This window comes from Mytilus trossulus, unplaced genomic scaffold, assembly GCF_036588685.1.
Source record: "Mytilus trossulus isolate FHL-02 unplaced genomic scaffold, PNRI_Mtr1.1.1.hap1 h1tg000244l__unscaffolded, whole genome shotgun sequence".
NCBI classification, from domain to species: domain Eukaryota; kingdom Metazoa; phylum Mollusca; class Bivalvia; order Mytilida; family Mytilidae; genus Mytilus; species Mytilus trossulus.
The window spans coordinates 626037-648213 of record NW_026963317.1 but is presented as its reverse complement, the minus strand read 5'-3'; the positions used below and the strand labels follow the sequence as shown (position 1 = coordinate 648213).

General features: G+C 32.5%; 1 protein-coding gene across 1 annotated transcript; it reads right to left on the bottom strand.

The window, feature by feature from the left end:
• Positions 1-2454: 2454 nt before the first annotated feature.
• Positions 2455-20890, bottom strand: LOC134701501 (uncharacterized). Its single transcript, XM_063562653.1, has 8 exons — positions 20764-20890; positions 12792-12832; positions 11847-12033; positions 10401-10519; positions 6384-6450; positions 5660-5868; positions 4237-4662; positions 2455-3145 (listed from the first exon to the last, which is right to left on the bottom strand). The coding sequence occupies exons 1-8, from the start codon at positions 20816-20818 to the stop codon at positions 3095-3097; spliced, it is 1155 nt and encodes a 384-aa protein (XP_063418723.1). The 5' UTR covers positions 20819-20890; the 3' UTR covers positions 2455-3094.
• Between the last annotated feature and the right edge of the window lie 1287 nt (positions 20891-22177).

Genomic DNA, 22177 nt, shown 5'->3' with positions numbered 1-22177 from the left:
TCCAGTCTGGAAGTAAAACCCCATGTTGAGGTAGTGTTTGTTTGGATGTGCAGAATATACCCATAACAAGCTACACCCATATACAGATGGAGGCTTTTTGCCACTGGACTATACATATACAATGAACAATAAACAACTTGACCACAACTTAAACTAAGATCAAATCATCCTCTGGTTGAAGGTGGTACAGTGACCTATAGTTATTAATTTCTGTGTCATTTGGTCTCTTGTGAAAAGTTGTCTCATTTGCAATCTTACACTTCGATATAGTTATCTATAGTGCGAGTGTTTGTTATTTGAAAGCAAGATGATAAGAAATTGAGGCTTTAAAAAGTAACTAACTTTTAAAACATTTTATAGTCGCAGAGTTCTAGCATAGGATATTCTGTTATATACATAATGACAATCTGATTAAAATCAGTGTTGGGGATTGTCAGAATTATATCTGACTGATATATACCCAATCCCCAAAATGTTTTTATGGCCATATAGTTTTACCCTTGTCGAAAATTCTGTAATTCCATCATTCAGCAACAAACCATTATACAGAGTTTTTTCTAATTGCCTTCAGATATTGGGCTAATTTTTGGTATGTGAGTTTAACATGATGAGTTACAGGGCAATTCAAGTTTCGTTCTGCTCCCCTTATTTGTTTTGGAAATTAAGTGCTTTGGACTTTGATAAATTCTTTAAAATCACAGTTATACTGAGTTTTTTTCTAAATGCCTTCAAACATTGAGATGATTTTTGGTATGTGAGTTAACCGTGATGAGTTACTTATCAAGTGTAAGTTTTGTTCCACTTGGCTAATTTTTTCTGAAATTACGGTCTTTGAACTTTGATAAATTGTTGAAAATCACAGTTATACAGACTTTTTTCTACATACCTCCAGATTTTTAGCTGATTTTTGATATGTCAGTCTACCATCATGTTTGTGTCCACATGTGTCATTGAAATTGCAGATTTTTTCAACTTTTTGAGACAGGGCCATTCGTGTCGCTTTGACACATCTAGTTTTTAAATGAATCATTGTGTTTTGCACTGACTTCAAGATTTTTTTTGAATGTGGCATCATGGATCTCTCCAGTGTGGCAGAAAAAAACCAACATTGAGGTAAAGTTGTTTGGATATGAAGAATATACCTATCACAGGCTACAACCCTATTGACTTAAGCTTTTTAACACTGGACTTTCAGCATACAATGATCAATAAACAACTTGACCACTTAAACTAAGATCAAAACAACCTCTAGTTAAAGGCTGTATAGTGACTTATAGTTGTAATTTCTGTGTCATTTTGGTCTCTTGTGAAAGTTGTCTCATTTGCAATCTAACACTTCTTCTTATTTATATATCTATAGTGTGATTGTTTGTTATTTAAAAGCAAGGTGGCTGGATAAAAAGAAATTGAGGCTTAAAAAAGGAACTAATTTTTAAAACATTTTAAAAGAATTTATATTTATATAATAGAGAAACAGATCTGACATAAGTCCTGAAAAACAACCATACAATAAAAATATTTTGATCTGGTTTTAACTGCCGAAACATCAAAAAGAGTATTCTAGGCAAATCAAATTGAACAGAGTACCAGTTATCGAGTTTTGATATGTTAAAACAGTAAAAGGCATTCATTTAGTTTAAATTTTTTGAGAAATATGCCATTTTTAGTCATAAAAAGAGTGTTGTAATACAACCTTGCATCTTGGTAGCATGTAATTTTAACAATGCATTCTGGGAGAATGTATTTTAACAAGTAGCTATTTCATAGCTGAAACAGATTTAACAAGAAATAACAACAATTAAAGATTATAAAAATAAACAAATATGAAAATGCAAACATGATGTAAACAATAAATTCTTCCTCCTGCTGAAAATCGACATGCTATTTGATATAAATAATCTAAAATTGATCTCCTATAATTTTAATTTTAGACATGAAAATTTGAAAAATGTGCATGTTTTAAAATACTAATTATCTAAAAATGTGCACATTAAAAATCAACTCTTTGAATATTAAAAATGTACACATAAGTATTAAGGTGTCCATTGGCTACAAGTAATAAAATGTATTTTCAGTTGTAAATATTCAGGTTCATAAATGAAACTGGCATTTTTTTTGGCAAGAAATGCACTCTTTTAGACTGTTAAGACTTAACCTTTACTTGGATAAAAAAATATGTGCAAAGTATTTGCTATTCTGCTTAATTTGGTTTTAACCTTTACTTTATCTAGATTCAAGAAAATCATATTTTTTTCTGTTATAATAAGATAAGTTTGTAGTTACTCCTACAATTGCTTCTTAGTTTATGAGTTATTACACAGTTATGTCCCCTTTGGGATGTCAATCACTGTTAATTGATATATTACATGGTGAAAATCCAATCCTTTCCTTTCCATATATAATATTTGAACACTATATTAGGTGAAAAACTGGTCAGTGCAAGAAATTACATACTTTGACATGTAAAATTCTTTGTTTAATTGTTAATAATTACAGAGTTGTTTCCCCTTTGGGATGCTCAACACCATTAAGTAGTTCATTGCATGACAAAGATCCATTTATAGTTATATCACTAACAATATCAACACTTATGGTACAATTCTGGGAAAAAGTGTCAAGTGCAAGGGTTATATCAGCACTACTGTTGATTCATTATTATTCGTGGGGTACCAATTTTCGTGGATTTCGTGTGAACAGTTGAACCACAAAATTAAATATTCAACGAATGACAATTTTTCTTATGTCTTGTATGCAAACTTCGGCAAAACCATGAAATCAAATATCTATGAACCTTAAAGTTTTCCTTAATCCACGAAAATTGGTACCCATGAAAATAAATGAATCGACAGTATATGATTGCATCACAAAGAATGGAAAATCAGGTTTGTTTTTTTATGTTGAACAAATGTATAATAGATCATAATAGACAATTTATAATGTTCAGAATTTACGTATTTTCTTGAAGTAGTGAGGTTTGTCAACTTCTATGTTAAATGATATCCTGAATTCCATGATAACAGTTCTTTGGCATATGTAAAACATGATATGTGAATCTAATGGTATGTGAATCCATGGTGTTTGTCTTTCATCACTTTCACATTACAGATCTGTGCTTCTCTTCCTTTGTCAACTTGTACAGCTCATCCTGTTAAAAAATGAAAAATTAAGTCAGGGAAGAGATATTATAAATGCAATTAATTTACAGGATGCTTATGTTGGCTTAATTTTATGAAAACATTAACATATAATGCTACTTTACAGTATGCACTAACTAACTGGAAGATTTCAGTGGAATTTTACAGTTTTATATCAGTGTACTTGTGCAATGTCAAAGCCTTTAATTCAGTGGTTGTTTTTTTACTTTTTTTTTTATTAATTTCTAAGTTCATACATAAATTCGCTTGTTAGATTTTTTGTATGAATTGTTTTTCATTGGTAGTGTGGTTGCCTTTCTATGTGGTATGGATTTTGCTCATCAATATAGGATGTATGGTGAATTATAATTTAGTTATCAAAAGTACTAGGATTATAATTTAGTATGCCAGACGCACGTTTCGTCTACATAAGACTCATCAGTGACGCCCATATCAAAAATATTTATAAAGCCAAACAAGGACAAAGTTGAAGAGCATTGAGGATAAAAAATTCCAAAAAGTTGTGCCAAATATGGCTAAGGTATTCTATAATTGGTAACTTCTACAATATATCATATCTGTTGGAAAGTTGTCTAATTGGCAATTATACAACATCTTCTAATTTTTTGTAATTATGTAAAACTGGATCATCAATAATTGATCTGTGGACTAATAAAGCATTATAAGAATGTACTTTGAGTCATTGATCACATTCCTTGTTGTTTGTTCCCCACTCCTTCACTTTTTGCAATAGGTAGTGTCAAAATCCAGTGGCAGATCCAGGGGTTGGAACCCCCCTTTTTTTGATGATCAATGCATTTGAATGGGGATGTAGTTGGACCCCACCCCCTTTGTCCAGGGCTAGGAACCCTCGTTTTATAATGGCTTGATCCGTCCCTGAAATCTCATACTTTATTGTTTATTGTAGGACAATATTTGTGAGCACTGTCAGGGATAAAAAAAAATGTCATTTGATCTTTTTAGTTAAATGTTTGGAAACAAAGTGTGTAGAGACATCTTCTAAGCACAAAGAGATGAAAACATTTTAATGGGGAAACAAATGTTTTTCTTTTTTTTTCAAATAATAAAATTTTCAGTATACCTCGTTTTCATCACTGGCTTTGCTGTCAGACGATCTGCTGCTACCTGATTTGTCTTTAGAAGATCTATCATTGCTGTCTGTATCACCAAGTTCTGGACCGTCTACATTATCTTTGTCCTCTAAAGATTCTGAATTACTTCCACTGTCCTTTTGTTTACCATATTTCTTCCAGAATTTACCCTTACTCGGGTCATCCTTTTGTTTCTCATTGTTTGCTTTATGGTTTTTCCAAAAGTCAGCTTCTTTTGAATTTTCATGTGATTTTTCATCTGAATTTATTTCTTTGTGTTCCTTCCAATGACGAGATGTATACTGCTTTGGTTTGTGTCTCTGATTTCCATTATTTTTGTATATCTTCCAGTATTCTGCTTTAGTCAATTCTTCAGAGGCATTGCTTTCATCTGATTTGGAGTCTTCTTCCTCTTTCTGTTAAAACATCAAAATGAATTGTTAGAAGATTTTAAATTTCAACAGTCTATTATTTTCATCATTTAGTAAAGCTTTAAAAGTGTATGCAGTAGCTTGAAAATAAAAAGAACTTGCTTAAATATGAGGGATAAAGAAGAAACCTATTGAATTGAAGGAATAATGGAGAGCTCTATGGAATAGAAGGAATAATGGAGAGCTCTATGGAATAGAATGAATAATGGAGAGCTCTACGGAATCGAAGGAATAATGGATAGCTCTATGGAATAGAAGGAATAATTGAGAGCTCTATGGAATAGAAGGAATAATGGAGAATTCTATGGAATATAAGGAATAATGGGGAGCTCTTTGGAATAGAAGGAATAATGGAGAGCTCTATGGAATAGAAGGAATAATTGAGAGCTCTATGGAATAGAAGGAATAATGGAGAGCTCTATGGAATAGAAGGAATAATGGAGAGCTCTATGGAATAGAAGGAATAACGGAGAGCTCTATGGAATAGAAGGAATAATGGAGAGCTCCATGGAATAGAAGGAAAAATGGAGAGCTCTATGGAATAGAAGGAATAATGGAGAGCTCTATGGAATAGAAGGAATAATTGAGAGCTCTATGGAATATAAGGAATAATGGAGAGCTCTATGGAACAGAAGGAAAAATGGAGTGCTCTATGGAATAGAAGGAATAATGGAGAGCTCTGTGGAATAGAAGGAATAATGAAGTGCTCTATGGAATAGAAGGAATAATGGAGAGCTCTATTGAATAGAAAGAAAATTGAAGATCACTATAGAATCGGAAGAATGTTTGAGAATTTTATGGGAAAGAAAGAATATCAAAAGCTTTATGGAATATATTAAGGAATATTGAAGAGTTTCAGGGAAGAGCTCTATCAAATGAAAGAGACACTGAAGAGCTCTATCAAATAGATGGAACATTGGAGAGAAATATTGAATAGCAGGAATATTGAAGAGCTGTGTGAAATACAAGGGATATTACTCACTGAGGAGTCGTGGCTTCTTTTCAGATCAGAGTATGTGATTTGATTTGAACCACCCTCCTTAAGCTGTTCCGTGTCATCAATATCTTTAATCAGTTTCATTTCATCTGAATCCTGGTTAATATTATCATCAGCTTCAAACGAGCCACCTTCTACTGGAAATGTCATATCTATAGTCTCTTCTGGATTCTCCTTCTGTCTCTTGTTCATTTCTGTGATTGGTAAATATAAATATCATATATAAAGAGAAATGCAGAGCATAAAAGACAACAAATAAGTCCAAAATTACCTTTCGTATGTAAACTGTTATTGATGATTTTGATTTTTTTTCATATATTTTTTCCTTCCTTGTTCGCAAAACAGAACAGAAATCGAATTTCTAGTTGCCTTAGAAAACAAATATTATAAAGCTGCATCGAATAGAAATCGACGTTATGCTATAGTGTAGTATACGTGTATAAGTATATGAGACTTTCATTCATTTTGAAACATTCAAATACGCATTAAATAAATGTTGAATTTTTAGTGTGTTTTGGCGGGTGTGCAATTATTTGTTTGTATGAATGAATGAAGAAACTAAGACTTTTTAAGATTTAAAGAATGGCGTTTCTTATCATAATTTCCTTGGATGATGGTTATTGTTTATAAGTGAGCGTCTTATTGATTTGCTAGAGATATAACATATATTTTCATAGGGATTATGCTTGTAATTTTAGTTACTGTTTACGGGATGTTAAGGAAATAATTATCTTACCATTGTACGATCCCATCTTTTTTACAACCCTCTTTGGAGCCTACAAATAAAAAAAGTAAAAAGTAAAATCACAAATATACAGAACTCCGAGGAATATCCAATCGCAAAGTCCCTAATCAAATTTCAAAATCCAATGACAAAACAGATCAAACGAATGGACAACAACTGCTCAATAGAGCACACACCATAAATTTATATAACCTTTATTGTAAGGTATTGTTAACTTACAGCTAATTTCCTAATGCATGTGAAACAAAAATTTGGTTAACTAGCTTGCTTTGTTTGTATATTGTACAATACTCATTAGGATAACACCCAATTAAATTCAAATATGATATATACAGGTTAAACTATGCCTATATAAATTGTTTAAATATGTCTAACTTATTTACAAAGCTTGTTTAAACAATTATAAAAACAAAGCCAGCAAGCCAAACAAAGTTTTACTTTGCAAGCATTAGGAAATCAGCTGTAAAAGGAGCGAAAATAATTGTTTACTTTTACAAAGTGTGACATGGATGTAGAGTTGTCTCGTTGTCAGTCATTCCACGCCTTCTATATCTGTATATGAATTTAAGTGTAGGTGGTCCTGAAATCCATGACAGTAGAGAAAAATAAAAACAACACTATATAAATTGTGTGCGTCCGAATAATCGTTTTTAAAATCATTTTTCATTACGAAAGCTCAAAACTAAATATTTGAAAGCCAGGGATGCGTATATACGATGTAAAAGTGTTTGACCTTGGAAAGGCAGGATAAACTTGGATAGTCAATTGATGAACATGACTTTAATCGCAGGGGTGGGAGCACTGAAGTAATCTACGAAGCAGGCTTTTGTTTGGAACACATACATTACTAGTTAACTTGTTTCTCAAAACACTAATAAAATTGAGAATGGAAATGGGGAATGTGTCAAAGAGACAACAACCCGACCATAGAGCAGACAACAACCGAAGGCCACCAATGGGTCTTCAATGCAGCGAGAAACTCCCGCACCCGGAGTCGTCCTCCAGCTGGCCCCAAAGAAATATGTTTACTAGTTCAGTAATCATGGCTTCATTTATTTCGTTAGTTTAAATCGAATTATACACAATTCTATTGTCTGAACTGCGGTACTAACGTCCATTCGATTGAACAAGAAGATATATCCAATAATAGGTTTTATCATATCTATGCCTAATGATAACTTTCTTGGTATTTCATATGTCTGGGGAATAATATATGAGATATTTATGTGGTAATACACCAAGGAGGTGGCATGTTTATTGTATAAAAGTGAATTCTATATTTGTTATGATTAATACTTAAAGAGAAAACTTGTAAGAGTCTTGTAATACATTTCACCGGGAAACTCATACGGTACTGCTTATAACGTCGGTCAATCAAAAAAGAGGCTCCGAAGAGCCAGAATCGCTCACCTGTTTAAAATTATGTCATTTCAATTATTATTTTTTTCCCTTTATTACCATTAGTGTTTGATCATTTTACAATATAAGTTTCTCTCGATCTAATATGGTTTGTGAAAAAACTGATAAACGAGAGAGATTTTTCTCTCTCTCAAGGGCAATAACTCTTCTCATGGGTCATTTGACAATTTGTCAATCTTTACTTATTTGTAGATCATATTTTGTTGAACATTTTTGTTATCGAAACTTAAGTTTCCATTTTCATTTAAGGCAATAACTGTTATCAATTGGTGGCATTTTGTCATGTATTTCAAGTGATGAAAAATAGTATCTACGAGAAGGTCAAGTTAAATAAAAAAAAACTAGAGGCTCTAAAGAGCCTGTGTCGCTCACCTTGGTCTATGTGCATATTAAACAAAAGACACAAATGGATTCATGACAAAATTGTATTTTGGTGATGGTGATGTGTTTGAAGTTCTTACTTTACTGAACGTTCTTGCTTCTTACAATTATATCTATAATGAACCTTGCCCATTAGTAACAGAGAAAAATATTTGGTAAAAATTTACATAAATTTACCGAATTAATGAAAATTGTTAAAAATTGACTATAAAGGGCAATAACTCCTTAAGGGGTCAATTGACCATTTAGGTCATGTTGACTTATTTGTAGATCTTACTTTGCTGAACATTATTGCTGTTTACAGTTTATCTCTATCTATAATAGTAATCAAGATAATAACCAAAAACGGCAAAATTTCTTTAAAAATTACCAATTGGAGGGCAGCAAGCCAACAACCGATTGTCCAATTCATCTGAAAATTTCAGGGCAGATAGATATTGACCTGATAAACATTTTTATCCCTGTCAAATTTCCTCAAAATGCTTTGGTTTTTGAGTTATAAGCCAAAAACTGCATTTTACCCCTATGTTCTATTTTTAGCCGTGGCGGCCATCTTGGTTGGTTGACCGGGTCACGCCACACATTTTTTAAACTAGATACCCCAAAGATGATTGTGGCCAAGTTTGGATTAATTTGGCTCAGCAGTTTCAGAGGAGAAGATTTTTGTAAAAGATTACTTAGATTTATGAAAAATGGTTAAAAATTGACTATAAAGGGCAATAACTCCTAAAGGGGTCAACTGACCATTTCGGTCATGTTGACTTATTTGTAAATCTAACTTTGCTGAACATTATTACTGTTTACAGTTTATCTCTATCTATAATAATATTCAAGATAATAACCAAAAACAGCAAAATATCCTCATAATTACCAATTTAGGGGCAGCAACCCAACAACAGGTTAACCGATTCATCTGAAAATTTCAGGGCAGATAGATCATGACCTGATAAACATTTTTACCCCATGTCAGATTTCCTCTAAATGCTTTGGTTTTTGAGTTATAAGCCAAAAACTGCATTTTACCCCTATGTTCTATTTTTAGCCGTGGCGGCCATCTTGGTTGGATGACCGGGTCACGCCACACATTTTTTAAACTAGATACCCCAATGATGTTTGTGGCCAAGTTTGGTTTGATTTGGCCCAGTAGTTTCAGAGGAGAAGATTTTTGTAAAAGCTAACGCCGGACGACGACGGACGACGGACGACGGACGACGGACGCCGGACGCCAAGTGATGAGAAAAGCTCACTTGGCCCTTTGGGCCAGGTGAGCTAAAAATCTCTATGATTTCTGCTGTAATATTTTACGAACATCGTTTCTTTGCGGCAGAAAATCAGAATTAGAAATTAGACCCGTGGTGTTGTCTTTCTACTTGATTTTTGATTGGCTGTCTTCGAATCGTTTATTTTTCCTTTCAAATGTTCGTACTGAAGCGCACAGCTGACTCCGTGCAACTTGTTTTTAATACTAATCGATTGTAGACCTAATTAAACCATTTTATTTTCTAACATAACATAACATTTTCTTGTTAACCGTGTTTTTCACTTTTATTGAGAATTTTACCAGTTTTTGTGCGTCTCGCATTACGGTCTTTACAAGGCATTCAGCTGTCTATGGACATAACTGCAGGCGATTAATTGTGTAATATTCCAAACAATTGAAATTTCCTTTTGATATTTCACTGGTTTATAAATGTTCAGTGATTTTTTTTATTTAACCATACATGAAAGATATAAACAAGATTCAACTTGCTTCCAGGGAATTTAGTTTAGAAACAAAGATCAGTTCAAGGTCATACAAGATGCCTTGTTATTCTTTATTTTGCGATGGTATCATATATACTCAGTTACCCTGGTTTTCTTGCTTAAAACATATTCATCAAATTTAGGCTATTTGTCACTCTTTTCAATCTTTTGAATATACTTGAACAGCGATAGTACTCAACCCTGCTGGAATTGCGATATTCAGTCTCTGTGCATTAAGGGTCAAGCGAGTTTTAATGTGTAACTTTCAAATCGCATTTCTTGAATGTGCAAAACTAAGTGAAAAAATATGGTTGGTTTTCGAATTAACCATGATGGTAAGTTCTCGCATTAACCACTCTTTTCTTCCTGAAAAATATGACAGCGCTCTTAATCCACAACTGATTGAGCAATGTAACTATACTAATTGAAAATTGTTACCTGTTGAAGTTGTGGCGGAGGTAACTGAAAGTCTCGTGGAAGAACGATATCATCCTTATCAGATAGAACTGTGTCGTGTTCAGATGACAACACCTGTTCTGCTAGGTTCCTTTCCTCGTCTAAAAAATAAATAATTAATGTTAACTAAACATGAGCACTACAACAATAGCTTACATTACGATTTGACAACTCTAATACAATTCAAATACCAGCTATCGCTTTCTAGCAATTCACATAACAACTATTAGCTTTCTAGCAACTCACATATTATCTCTCGGATAATTCATATACAATTCACATAACAGCTATATTAGCTCTCGGGCAATTCTATACAATTTTCAAAACAGCTATCAGCTTTCGGATAATTCATATACAATTCACATAACAGCTATTCGCTCCTGACACTCTTACACAATTCACATACCGGTTGTTAGATTCTGGCAATTTATATTCAATTACCATACCAGCTATTTCCTTTCTATATACCTTTACATATACAGTTTTAACACAAGCTTACCTTTTAAAAAAACTCATAAACTTTACACATACGAGCCCATATCTTTCTGCCAACGCACAACCAGTTAATATACCAACTATAGTCCTTTAACATTCATTTTCAATTCACATATCAGCTATTCTCTTTCAGTCACCAGTCATTAACAGCTCAAAAACAAGCTTCTATTTTTGGCAGTTCATTGATAATTTGAATAAGAATTTTCGCTTTCTAAGACTTATACCCAATTCGTATACCAGATAAAGCTTTCTGACAATTCATTTTCAATTCACATACCAGATATTAGCTTTCTGATAATTCATCAACTATTCACATACCAGCTATTAGCTTTTTGATAATGCATCAACTATTCACATACTAGCTATTAGCTTTCTGATAATTCATCAACTATTCTCATACCAGCTATATATAATATTAGCTTTCTGACACTCATAAACAGTTCACATACCAGCTATTAGCTCTTGGACAATTCACTTACTAGCTATTAGCTCTCGGACAGTTCACATACCAGCTATTAGCTCTTGGACAATTCACATACAATTTACATATCAGCTATAAGTTTCTTACACTCATACACGATTCATACACCAGCTATTAGATTAGGACAATTTAAATACAATCTACATATTAGCTATTAGATTTCTAACAATTCACATTGTTTTCAAACCAGATATTAGCGTTCTGACAATTCATTTTCATACAAACTATTAATCTTTCTAAAAATTAATTTACAATACAAATATGAGCTGATATTGTTCTACCAATACACAGTTTATCAGTATACAATCAGTTTATATACCAGCTATTAATTTATGCCACTACACAAAACTCAAGTTTTTTGGGCAGATCATAGATAATTCACATAACAGCTATTCGCATTCTGACTCTCATACCCAATTCACAAACCAGCTATAAATGAATATTTCACATACCAGCTATTAACTTTCTGACGATTTCTGGATGGTCTCTAAGCGTCAATAAGACATCTCTAATCACATTTCCGACGTCTATTCCTTTTGCAGCATTCCCCCATTCTCCATCGTCATTGTCCTCACTGTTTTCTGAGGATTTTGTTATTGTTGGCTTTTGTGATTCCAGTTCCTTTTCCAAGTTTGTCACCTTTAGTTAAAGCGGAGATGATAAATAATGCAGACTTGAATATTTCTCACATATTTAGTAAAGGACATTTAATTGTATTAAAAACCAAATATTGCAAGCAACACTAAATTGCTAAATTAAAAAAAGGGTGAAAAAGTAAAGCAAATGTTACCAAATCTGCGATACAAGTTTATCTATAATTTTCAATAGCTCACATCATTGTGTTAGAAACCCAACAACTCAATAAATGCAAAAACAAAATAGGTAAATATACGTCTCCTTTTAGAACTTTCTGGAATATACTAGAAAACATGGACATTCCACGCAGCCACAGCAACATGAAAGACGTCAGAGCAATCCCAGACTAATTTACGTTAAGAGGATTAAAATACCGAACAAATTACTGATGACATTTCTTAACAAATCGACCAAGTTTGGTTGCACTATAGATAGGAGTTCGAAAAATTATCACAGCCGATTTCAATGAGTATGTACACTAGCTACAGGTAATATCTTTGGTTAGCTTGCTTGCTAGCTGAACCATGAAGTCATTGTTAGGTTAGGTAAACTACCCTGCTTTAAGAGTAGACTACTCCGACATATAACCTATCTATCTGTCTTTGGGACTATGCCACTTCGAAAGGAGGGTACTAAGTGTACCTTACCTAACAATGACTTCGCGGTTCAGTTAGCAAGCATGTAAGATAACCTAAGATATTACCTTTAGCAACATACTCTTTGGAATCCGCTGTAAAACAAAGATCATATGAATGACTTACTGCTTTGTTTTCCTTTTCCACTTCAGTAGGTTTCATCAAAACTGCAAGACAAAATATTGCTTTTTATTAAAAATCATTAATTGATTATATAAATATCTTATAATTTGTTCATCTCCAAAAGATAATTATTCTGGTTTCTTTGAAAATAACTCTACATTTTTCCGGCTCCTCCATTATTTTGCCTAATTTTAGTGGTACTGAATTCAATGTCTTATTTATCTACATTTTTACTCAAATTTTAAAAAAACCAACAGCGTAAATTTAAGGTAACCATTGGCTGAAAGGCTAAAAATGAAAAGGACAAAGAGACAAACAATAGTACACATGACACTAAAAACTAAAGAATAAACAACACGAACCCCATCAAAAATTAGTGGTGATCTCAGGTGCTCCGGAAGGATAATCATATCCTGCTCCACATGTTGCACCCGTCGTGTTGCTTATGAGATAACAAATCCAGTAAATAGTCTAATTCGGTAATTCACATTCATGAAAGGGAAGGGGATTGTAGTTACGACGTAAGGAACATATCCGATATCATTTATGAAACGGTTATTCCATAACGGTCAACAAAACTCGTGATGGCGTCATTAAAATTTACGAAGAGATGATTTCAACTTTAAGCCTATTCCAAAGCTAAATGTCTACCCCTATCAAACATAGGGAGTTCAAATTGCATATGTCCACCTTACATGCCGCGATGCATATGGCGCTGACCTACCTATTGCATCCATTGTTAATGGTTTCTAATCATGTATATGCATGAAATAATTGTCACTGGACGTTAATCAATCAATCTCCATATATAAAAGAAGATGTGACATGAGTGCCAAATGAGCAACTATTCAGACTAAATGAAATAGGAATTAACAACTATAGGTCACCGTATGGCCTTCAACAATGAGTCATAACGCATAGCCATCATGCTGTATATTGAATTCAGTTACAATAGCATCTCATGCTTTTTTTATGCACCGATACTCAATCATTACAGAATAAAGGTTATTTGGACGGGTTGTCTAGAATAATCAAATCTCGATATTCATCGGTTGTGCTAAATGTTGTTTTACAATTATTTTAGTTTGCTTATACTCTTCAGTGCTATCGGTCCGGATTGTACTGCTCCATATCTTTATGTTTTTGTCATTACTATTTTTCTCGTATATCACTTTCATTGTTTCTAATGAAGTTTGTTTGTTTTGTATTTGTTTGGCTTTTGTTGTATCCTATGAGGATGTTCTAGAAATTAGAATTCCAGAAATTCCACTTCTTCTAATGGTGAATAAAATAACAATTAATCTTTCCCCACCAAAATACAGACAATAAAATTTGCAGAATTAATTCTAACATAAAACTAAACTGTAACCGTATTTTCAGAATTATCATTTAACGTGGGATAATGGAACGGAGTATTATTTGTATAATATTACAATTTCACTATTATGCTAAAATTACAGTATCATTTATAATTGGAAAGTTTGTGATTGACGTTGATTGAAATCTGATTGGATATCCCGAAGCAGACTTTAATCATTCTGTTTAATGTCGAGGTTATTTGTGTTATCATAGCTTACTATAATATTTCCAAAAAGACTTTTAAAATGTTAAATATCCTTTACAGATTATAATCAGATATGGCATCAGTTTAACATTTAAACCTCTGAAAAGTAAAATGTTTAAAAGTGAAATCAGGCTATTGTCGTTTTGTCAATAATATGTTTGTCAAGCTATTAAAGAACATTGTAATATCAAATTTAAAATGTCATGAGTTACACAAATTTCTTTGTTGAATGGCATGGTCTGTTTATTTATTGCTTGGAAAGAAATTAATAAACATTAGATATTGGAAAGTTTCATAGAATAAAAATTCGATACAAGTAGAGAATCTGACGCAATTTAGCGATGTAAGTAGCCAGGAACCACACTGAAATAGACTTTTAAATCCCGTCACGTTTTAAAAACATCGAGTATTGTTCAATTAGATGTCAGCCCTGCAACAACATGACGAATGCGATATACCAGGAGCTCTCAAGAGCCTTAGTTTAATCGCTCCCCTGACATTGATCGGACTGACGCATTGCATTTGAAGGCATATTAAATATAAAAGCAAAAAAAGAATTAAGAAGTTTCCATGTATTGGCACCGTAGTGACGCAGTCTAGAGCTTTGAAGCATCAATTAATCATAATATATTTTGTACACTGACTACAATGATGAATTTCAACATCTGACAGTCAATTAAAAAGAAAGTAAACCGATTTCATATTAATATTTCATAATTCAAGGGTAAATTCAGATACGCGTAGGACGGATAACAATCTTAATTGAGTTTTTGATTATAGTCCAAACTAAGTTCTTTAGTAAGGTGTATCGACAAGGTAAGCAGTGGCGGATCCAGAAGTGGGGGCCACCTGGATGCATAAGAGGGGCCCGGCTCTGCTCACGCTTCTGTGATTCCTTATAAGCATCTTCTACTACATGTTCACCACCCGTCATGTGATTCAAAAGTCAAACCGATCCCAGAACTCAAAATTGTATCTGATTAATGTTTTCAAATATGTTGTGATTTGCGAAAAAGTTGAAATGTCACTAGTGAGCTGTGAAAGAAAGACAATAACAAATAACTAATCCATCATCCCAACTGCAGTCAAAATCTTCAATTATTCACTAGCAACAAAAGGAAGTGGATGTGGGTAACTATATAAATCACTAACGACATTCATTAATGAGCAAAACTTGTATCATGTATCGTATGTCTAAGATGTACCGTTATGTTTACACAGTTTGGAATGCTGGATCCCAATTATTGTCACATTAACCTAGTATGTGACTTTTGTCTGTGTGGGTTGCTGACAATTTTGTTAATATAACAGAACTATAAACTATACTGAAACAACTGTCATACAAGTAGGAGGTATAGCTAGTTACAGAACCATAAACTATAAACAACTGTCATACAAGTAGGAGGTATAGCTAATTACAGAACCAGTTTTAACGAACTTTTTCTTTAGTATTTGAGAATTTATACACCATTGACAGTCAAACTACGCTTCTCGTTAGCAAGATATTTTCGCAATGCCGAATACGTGTTATAAATCCAGAATTACTACATATTTTTTTATATCAATTCTCTGGTTTTATTGTCTAGTTAACCTTTATTATAGAGTTAAGTACGGTTTTGTTAATGGCATATCACTAATAGTCTCTGTTGAATGTAATCAATTCTTTTATTAAGAGCTTGGTATATGATAGGAACATGGTCTATTGTATTGTTGGGGACCGTATATCGACCTTTTAGTGTCGTTGGTTTCAATGTTATTGACCTGTACCTAACATCTCTTTTTATTCATAAATGTAATATTTATTTCACTGTCGCCTTGGCAAACGTTTCAAAGGAAGAAACATCATGTTTTGTATATAATAGTTAAGCTTTTAAATACAATTTATACATTTATGCAATGTAATTTTTTATGATAAATACAATAACGGGAATGACTGAGTATCATGTACTATTTCTTTGCTCCTTGTCATGAGATTTGAAGCGGTTGTACAATATTATAAAGACTGATTGAGTAGGTCATACTGACGTAATCTTGCTGTGGTTAAATATGTTCAAGACCTTCAAGCTAGTGTTGAGGCGAAGAAAAATACTAAAGCTCTAATAAATTTCCACAATTGTTGTCCCTGTCTTTGACTAATCTAATAGCATATAACACGTAAGATTTTGATTTCCATCTTTAAATCCCACCAAGAATGAAAACTAGACAGATCAAAATAAATTCTCCGTCAGAGATTCTCTCCTACGTAAAGAAAAGCACACTGCAGATACCGATACGAATAAAAGAAAATGTGAGATACGGAACCCAACGATACCAAAGGACATCTCAAGGTCAATAATTTCATCAGACTTTAACATGATTCAAGGCAGATATGGATATAGAGTTTACTGAGCATCTTTTAGAACAAGTTAAAGTCAGCACTGCGAACTTAGCAACTCAAGAACTTGAAAAAGGAAAACAGATTATTCGTGATTACACCGATATATTTTAGAAAGGCGACACAGACATGGGACATTCTACACTTGTACAACATAAAATAGAACTTAAGGATGATAGACCGTTTAACCAAAATTACAGGCGAATACGATCCAACTAACACCAATTAATGCAAACAGGAATTATAAAGAAATCACACAGTCCTTTCTTATCAATTGTTGTCTTAGAGTCTAAGAATATGTGTTGATTTTAGACAGTTTAACAAGAAGTCTCGTCTTGATGTCTATGATATACCTCGATTGTCCAGCAGAAAAAAGGGACTTTTCAATCGTAGATATGAAATCAGATATTTGTTTACGTTCAAGATGCAGCAAATCCAACACACAAATAACACAAGGATATATAGATATCAAGAATTCAAGTATTTCATCATATTTTGATATGACTTTATGAAGGTGATGGTATACGTCCAAGATGCAAAACTCAAACAAATTAATATCCAAAGGACATCTAGAAATCTAAGATTCATCAGACTTTAATATGATTTAAGGCAGATAATGGTTTACATCAAAGATACACCAAATCAAACAGACAAACAAACAACCAAACGATATCTAAAGGTCGGCAACTTATCTTCAACAATCCTAGAGTGTATATGCGTTTTTGTCTAGGTCTACGTAACACCAAAAAATAATAAATTTATAAGAGACTACCAAAGACCTGCTATTAACATCATCTTTTGAAACAGGCGAGCGCTCCAAAAAACCCAAATAGTCTATAAATACTATAGAAGATTGTCTGGATCCTTTATTTCATTTTCATTGGAATTTTTGCCAAAAACTGGAAGGGCAAACACATAGTCCTAGATTTCTATACCAGTGAAATAACAAAAAAGGCGTCACAATAAAGAGGAGTTCAAACAACAAACAAGGTTACTACTGCTATTATATTTGCACGTAAAAAATGAACACATTACGTCTGTTTTGTAAAGGGAAGCACAAAGCAGACTAATATAGACTGTAATTATGTTACGTACGTTCTAACATTACAATTATAACACCTATTCTTGTAAACTGAAAAACAACCTTGTTTAATTGGATATTAAGCCATCTAAAAAGTGTATTATTGCAAATTGCTCCCTGGTCAATGGCTTATCTGTCTAGTCAGAAGGAAACAAGCAACTCTTTTTCTCTAGTGGCATTTGGTTTTGTTAAATAACCCTTAATATAAGATAATTATACCGATATGTTTTATACCCCATGGATAATTTAAGTATGGATTCTAAAGGAACAATTCAGTTGAATCACACACGGACTAAATTCAGCGCGCGTCAGTTAAGGATCAAATTGGAAACAAGATGAAAAAGTATTATTGTTTTGGATCAAAGAAAAATATTATATTGTTTAAGAATGATTATAAATCAATATCTACCTTCTTCAAACACGACAAAAATGTCAAATATCTTATAGTAAATCGATTGCTATCACGTTCTAGAACCAAAAAGCTTCCGTTATTACGCAAAGGCTTATGAAGTACGTCAAAGCAATTTGGAGAACCTGCATAGAACATATGAACGTAATTAGGGAGACAGTGTATGTCTCAAGTGTTAATGGTTAATTCTACTATCTCTGGCCATAGAAGTTAATCAGTAGAAGTGTTAATGCACTTAGGGAATGCAATCATAAAAGGTTTTATGACCATATAAAACACAATGTTGCTATTAAAAATGCGTTTTCCATTAATGCCTTTTAACCCTTTGTATACATGTGGAAAACAGCGACATATAAAAACAATCCATCAAAAATATCAAAAACTAAAAAAACATAACGAAAAAGAGCAAAAAAAAAAATTAAAAATACATAACCATAAAGCATAATAGACATATTTCAGAATTGAAAAAATGTAGTCAAACAATGAAACGTAAAAGTGAAATGACAAATAAACAAATCATCTTTATATATCTGTTGAAGCAGAGAAATACGTTATTCCCCTCGGATCTAAGTATTGATCATTAATATAAAATTCTATTTAGTAAATCTTAATTATTTAATGATAGACCAAATAGCTTACTTCAATTTATCCATTCATTAATGAATTTCTTTGTTTGCTTGGTTGCTTATTGAATATCATAAAATCGAAAAATCAATGGCTACTTTTATGAATAACATGTAGCCAGCGAATTTTCTTCTACTTTTATTCCATATAGCAGCCATTAAATTTTAATTAAAGGTGTATAATCTTTGCTAAACAAAAATCACCAAAAATGCTGAGCTCCAACTTAATTCAAGTGAAGTGTAAATAAATAAAGACAACAGTAGTATAACGCTGTTCGAAAGTCATAAATCTTTTGAGACAAACAAAAATCCGGGTTGCAAACTAACAAAGGCCTAACAAAATCAAATGTCAAGAGATCATCGCCTGTTCTTTTGTAGGATTCGTGTTTGTCAGTCTTAAGTTTTTTATGTCGAAACGACTATTATATTATTCATTTATGTATATCTCTTTCTTTAGTGTTCTTGCATTTATTTGGACTCTCTTCCCGTCATGAATATGTTTTCATTTTAGCGATATTGCCATACAGCGCGGAGATGTGGCTAGCCACAAAACCAGGTTCATCCCCAACATTTTTTTTCTTAAAATTTCCATTACCAAATCAAGAATTAAGCAGTTGTTATCTAATAGTTCGTTTCTATGTACGTTGCATTGTTGTTTGTTTTTTGTTGCACTTTAGTGTTCTGTTGTTTAGTTGTTTTCCTCTAATAGTTGATGTGTTTCCCTAGGTTTTAGTTTGTAACCCTCATTTTTCTTTCTCTCAATTGATTTTGACTTTTAATCAGCGGTATATACATAGTAATCAAAGGTACCAGGATTATAATTTAGTACGCCAGACGCGCGTTTCGTTTACATAAGACTCATCAGTGACGCTCAAATCAAAATATTTATAAAACCAAACAAGTACAAATTGAAGAGCATTTAGGATTCAAAATATATACTACTGTTGCCTTTATTTGTAAACTGTTGTTTGTCTTATGATAATTTTTTTCGAATGTACCGAAGGAACCATGCGACTCCAACAATCGAAACGAATGAAATATTGAAAGATGTATTTGAAGAACTTATGATATATGATCTAGAACCGCTATGTATTTAAATTCATTTACATTGCGTAAATAGGATCTTATGTCAATTTTGTTGTTTTTTGTATAATCATATCTTATAAAACTAGATGATTATTGAGTAATGATTCACATGGTTGTAACTGCATTTGAATAAACAGATAAATCCATGTGAAGAAAGGACATATTAAATGCTTATCACTTTCATACATGTTTCCCTTAATTCCTTTATACTTGAAAATTGTTTAATATTTGAAATTTTTCAAAAAAGCCTCTTTCCTGTATGGTTGAACATTACGAAATTTTTGTCATAACAATTGCACAGTTAGAATTGTATATATTAACTGACCAGTGCATATAGTTGTCCGTAGCACAATATTAGAGGTTCTTTGATTAAATGATAAACTTTCAATGGTATTTTAGAACTCTGTGTATCTGCTTTTTAAATAAAGATTTGTAGGTGGTCACGATACACACGGAGGTAGAGACAATAAGGACATAGCCCGCTCTGACATAAAGTTATGAATAAATTTCTCGTAAAAGTCAAAGTTGATATTCTAGTTAGTGAACTCGACAAGCCTCACGTTTTAAACTTGAAAATACAACTGTCATGAGAGGATATATGTATATATTTATACAAATCGTTTCATACTAGAGGTAGCGGTAAAATCCATGTCTTCCTTAGTATAGCGTCGAATTACACCTCGATTTAACAAAAACAATTAATTGTGTCACCTGAAAATCTATCAAAATGAATGAAGTAAAATAAACTTGTGCTGAAGCACCTACACTGTCTTTTGGATGAAACCCTTTAATAATGCATGTCATTTTTTTTTTATAAATCAAATTTAAATTGACTTACCCTGGTGTGATAGAATTAACACCACTGCTATGACCACCTCGCCATGTGATGCCATGTTTCTCAATGCAATAATATCTCAATATTCCAATAGATATACCGTAATTCTCATTTGGATCAATCTGAATGCCGATGAAACTAGGGATCAATAATTATACTACGCAAAACAGCAAAACATTAATAATTTATTTGTTTGATTGATTAGTGTTTTGTGGCGTCTTAATAATTAATAAGTTTTATATAACAAATCTTCTTTCTGTTGTAACTCTCTAAGTAGGGATTTGGTTTCCCACAGAGCGTAATTCTATCACCGCATGGTCATTTTTCAGACAATTTACGGGAGAGTTTTAGTCAATACTGGTATACATTATTAAAAAGGTAAAAAAGAACTAAGGCGTGTAATGCTTTTTCTTCTTCAGAAAATATAATGATATAGTAAGATATTGATGATGACATTGATGAGGCGAGCATAGAGTGTAAGGCAAAAGGAATTAGAAAAGATGAATTTATCATATCATTTTAGTGGTTGAAAAAAATAATCAAATACGGCAATATAAAATATCACAAAAGAAATTCACACCCTACTTGAAAGTTCTCTGGAAAGTAAACCATTCCATCTCTATTTTTAGGTTGTAAGAATTTTTCTTCTTCTTTAGAAAATATAATGTTAAAGTAAGAATTTGAAGATGACATATATATGGCGAGCATAGAGTCATTGTAAGGCAATAGGAATTGGTAAAGATGAATTCATCCTAATATATAAGTGTTCGAGATAGAGAAAAATCATTATTTATCGGTAACCATATATAATTGGCAAATTATTTCATGATATATAACATACTAAAGTATTACTGCCTTTTGTGTATGCTGATTAACATTTCAAATTTCATAGAAAAATAAACAGACGTATCCAATATCAAAAACTCTTGATTGAAATGAAATAAAAGAAATGAATAGATAACTAAATAATTAGTAACAAAAATAGCTTCATCGTCGTCTATCGAACACTAAAATTATATATATAACATATGGCTAGCTGTAACTGCCAGATACATGAGAAATAATGTCACATACTTCACTAATTAAAGAGTATTCATATTTTCGAATGCACATTAATTGCTGACCAATGACCCCAATACATACCCATATTATAAAGGAATTATTCCACCCGATATTCAAACCAACATCAAATGGGTCTCCATTTGACAATGTGAGATATATCAGTACACAGAGACTTCCTTCTGAAATCGGGACTTAACATCTGATGCATAGTTTTGGAAGTGTGTGCAGCTTAGCTTGATGAGGAAGAACCCGCTTCTGACCTGTTTTATGGCCAAATGTCTTGCCTTTACTCTATATGTTTTTATTTTCAATTTCAGTGGCGGTCCCAATTTCTTAATTACCTTAGGTGCACACA

Bases quoted from the DNA above. Each gene is read 5' to 3' on its own strand.
- LOC134701501 (XM_063562653.1), bottom strand. From the start codon at position 20,818: ATGGCATCACATGGCGAGGTGGTCATAGCAGTGGTGTTAATTCTATCA. The intron at 12,833-20,763 runs GTAAGTCAATTT...TTTGTCTTGCAG, and splicing joins GTTAATTCTATCACACCAGG to TTTTGATGAAACCTACTGAA. The intron at 10,520-11,846 runs GTATGTGAAATA...TTTATTTTTTAG, and splicing joins CGTCAGAAAGTTAATAGCTG to ACGAGGAAAGGAACCTAGCA.